This window comes from Quercus lobata, chromosome 7, assembly GCF_001633185.2.
Source record: "Quercus lobata isolate SW786 chromosome 7, ValleyOak3.0 Primary Assembly, whole genome shotgun sequence".
Classification (NCBI taxonomy): domain Eukaryota; kingdom Viridiplantae; phylum Streptophyta; class Magnoliopsida; order Fagales; family Fagaceae; genus Quercus; species Quercus lobata.
In genome coordinates this window covers 19,208,326-19,211,924 of record NC_044910.1, presented here as the reverse complement: position 1 = coordinate 19,211,924, position 3,599 = coordinate 19,208,326, and the positions used below count along the sequence as shown (strand labels likewise).

The following is a 3,599-nucleotide window of genomic DNA, read 5'->3' as shown; positions in this document are numbered from 1 at the left end:
ATGGCAGTGGTCTCCCAGACTCTAGATTTGAAAAATATTCAAAGTCAAATTGCTGAGATGCTAGGACTGAAAATTGTTGAAGAGTATCCACTTACAAGAGCAAAACGATTAAAAATAAGACTTATGGATAGTAAGAGTGTTCTTGTAATATTGGATGATGTTTGGGATGCACTTGATTTAGATCTTGTAGGAATTCCTAATGGAGGTCAACACAATAGATGCAAGATCTTGTTGACATCAAGAAGTGAAGAAGCCTGCACTCAGATGAAATCTCAAAAGATTTTTAAAATTGAAGTCTTATCCAAAGAAGAAGCATGGAATCTTTTTAGAGAGATGGCAGGTAATTGTGTTGATACCACTGATCTACGTCAAACAGCAAAAGAGGTTGCAAAAGAATGTGGAGGCCTACCTGTTGCTATTGTAACTGTTGGAAGAGCTCTAGAAAACAAAGGAAATGATGAGTGGATTGCTGCACTTCAACAGCTCAAGAATTCTATCCCAAAAAATATTCTTGGATTGCATTCAAAGGTCTATTCTAGCATTGAGTTCAGTTACAAATATTTAGAAAGTGATGAAGCTGAGTCATGCTTTTTGCTATGCTGTTTATTTTCGAAAGATTATGATATTCCCATTGAAGATTTTTAGTTAGGTATGGGGTGGGACAAATGTTATTTGCAAAGATTGATATTGTGGCAGAAGCAAGAAATAGAGTCCATGCAATAGTTAAGAATCTCAAAAGATTATTTCTACTGTTGGATAGTGTGGAAGGAGAACAAATTGTGAAAATGCATGATGTTGTACGGAATGTCGCAATATCAATTGTAGAAAATAAAGGATTTCAGGTACGATGTAATGAAAAAATGGAAGAATGGCTAGAGAAAGATTCATGCGAGCGTTCTACTGCAATTTTGCTTGCATCCAAAGAATTGAAAAGGCATCCAGATGGCTTGGAGTGTCCTAAACTTGAGCTTTTGCAGCTACTATGTTACAGTGGCATTTCAACGCTCCCACCTAATCTATTTAAAGGGATGAAAGATTTAAAAGTTTTGACTCTGTTTTGTATGTCCTTACCATCACTACCACAATCAATCAATGTCCTTCAAAACCCTCGACCTTGCATTTTGTTTATTGTGAGATAACAGATGCGTAAGCAATTGGAGAACTTAGGAAATTAGAAATTCTTAGCTTTCTTGGGTCTAAAATTAAGGAGCTGCTAGGAGAAATGAGAAATCTTAGTTATCTAAAGTTGTTAGAATTGACAGAATGCAATAATCTTGAGCGAATTCCACCTAATCTCCTATCGAGTTTATCTCACCTAGAAGAGTTGTACATGTTCGGAGTAGATGTGAAGTGGAAACCTATGGAAGAGGAAGAAGAGAAAAAGGGAGCAAACGCAAGCCTTATTGAACTCATGTCTTTGCCTTATTTGGTGGTTTTAAAAATTCAAATACCAAATATTAAGGTCTTGGCAAAAGACTTGCCCTTCAAAAATGAAATGATAAAATTTCAGATAGTTACAAGATGTGACGAAACCGACGAAATAAATGATTATTTACTTAAAAATGATGGTTTATTTAAAAATAATTTGGAACTTGCAAGATGTGACGTAAGTGATATTGCGGAGAGTCGGACGCTTCTTCAACTTTTAAAGAAATTTGAAATTTTAAAGTTGGAAGAAATAAAAGATTTAAAAAAAAAAAAAAACATTGCATATGAGTTGGACAATGAGGGTTTTCAATGCTTGAAGGTTCTAGAAGTTGGTAGAAATGATGATGTAGAATATGTAATGGATGACACATCAGATTAGAATCCTCGTGCTGCCTTCCCTACCCTAGAGTCATTGGAACTGGTGGAATTGCCTAATTTAAAAGAGATATATCATAGCCAATTCCCAGAGAGATCCTTTAGTGGTATCCACTCACAGCTTGCTTGTTTTGGCAAACTAACATCAATTGAGCTCTACTCTTGCAAATGTTTGAAATTGTGTTTTCATTGTCCATAGCGAGAGGTTTGGTTCAACTCCAAAAGTTACATATATATAGTTGTGAGGACACGGAAGAATGTTTTCACATGGAAGGAGAAAATGAGAAGGAACTTGATAAGATCATGTTTCCGCAATTAACATCTATACAGCTGCATGATCTACCAAGACTCATTGGCTTTTGTACAGGCGTGGGTCCCATTGAGCTTGTCCAACCATCTTTGAATCGAGAGGTATGTATGATTCTCTCTCTCTCTCTCTCTCTCTCTGTAAAATATTACTGTTATTTAATAAATTGTTGTATAGATAACTTAAACCATTCAAAAGCTCGTTGTTTTATGTTTATCAAATTGATTTATCAATTTTTTATCATTTCGTTCTGGTCTGGATTTGATGCTAATAAAACTGAAAAAGTTGAATGCTGATGCTAATAATAATTTGATGGATTCATCAAGTTGGAAGGATTGGCACTGATGAAGTGACCAATCTTGAAAAGCACAAGGTGACAGACATTCAACAACACACTAGCCCATTTCTTGAATCAACACCCATTATCTCTCATAAACTCTTCTCATCCAACACCATCTTGTGGGCACTAAATTTAGAAAATCTTAAATTGCAGCAAGTTGATTCGCTAAAAGTGGTATTTGATCTTGAAGGACTGAAAGTCGACAAAGATCAGTTGAAAACTTTACAGGTACATGGTTTATCTAAGTTGACATATGTGTGGAAGAATGCTCCACTAGGAATTCAAGGCTTTCAAAACCTAACATCCATTAAAGTAGGTCGATGTCGTCGTCTAAGATTTTTATTCCCAACTTCTATTGCAAAACTACTTGTGCAACTTCAAAGCATTGAAATATATGTATGTGACACAATCAAAAATATTGTTCAAAGAGATGGAGAAGAAAAGGCAATGGATATCATCCTATTCCCTAGAGTTAGTTCCTTGAAACTACAAAATCTACCAAATATGATGAGTTTCTTATATCAAAGCTTATTCTTTTGAATGGTCTTCCATTAAGGAGATTTATCTGAGTGATTTACCCAATTTGAAAACAATTGGTTCAAAAATTCAAAGCCCAAGAAAGTCAAAGAAAATCAATAGGGAATTGGATTCAAGACCCAATGAGCAAGAACTTGGGTCCCTTGGTTTTCTTTGGCAAAGCCTTTAGTGTGTACCACATTGCAAAAATTAAGGTCTAATGGCTGTGTCAGACCAAGACACCACCAATAAATCCCAAAGAAGCTACTCTATGAAGGAAGAGGTACGTACAATTCTAGATTTATGCACTTATCCCGGTGGACTATGGACTGTCATATAGATATCCAATCAATCAGTTGTTGTCCATAACCTTAATGCATTCAACACAGTCAAATAAAAAAAGACATTGATTGTTTTTCTATTTATAGTCATCCACTAATCTGTTTATACCTTATACCAGCTTTTTCTCTAAAAAAAATACAAATAATAATTGAAAAGAAATTATTATTTTACTTGTTTATCAACACTTGATTTTTTTTGTAGGGTACTTCGGGTAAGCCAACGGATCCAAAAGTTAGTGATAACGACAACCCCTCAAAGATATGGTTTTTTTTTTCCATCTCATATAATTGA

General features: G+C 34.9%; 1 protein-coding gene across 1 annotated transcript; it reads left to right on the top strand.

The window, feature by feature from the left end:
• On the top strand, window positions 1-645 carry LOC115951709 (disease resistance protein At4g27190-like). Its single transcript, XM_031068863.1, has one exon. It carries the CDS (start codon window positions 1-3, stop codon window positions 643-645), a length of 645 nt encoding a protein of 214 aa, XP_030924723.1.
• The last annotated feature ends 2,954 nt before the right edge of the window (window positions 646-3,599 follow it).

Excerpts from the sequence above, each read along its gene's own strand:
- LOC115951709 (XM_031068863.1), top strand. The coding sequence starts at position 1 with ATGGCAGTGGTCTCCCAGACTCTAGATTTGAAAAATATTCAAAGTCAA.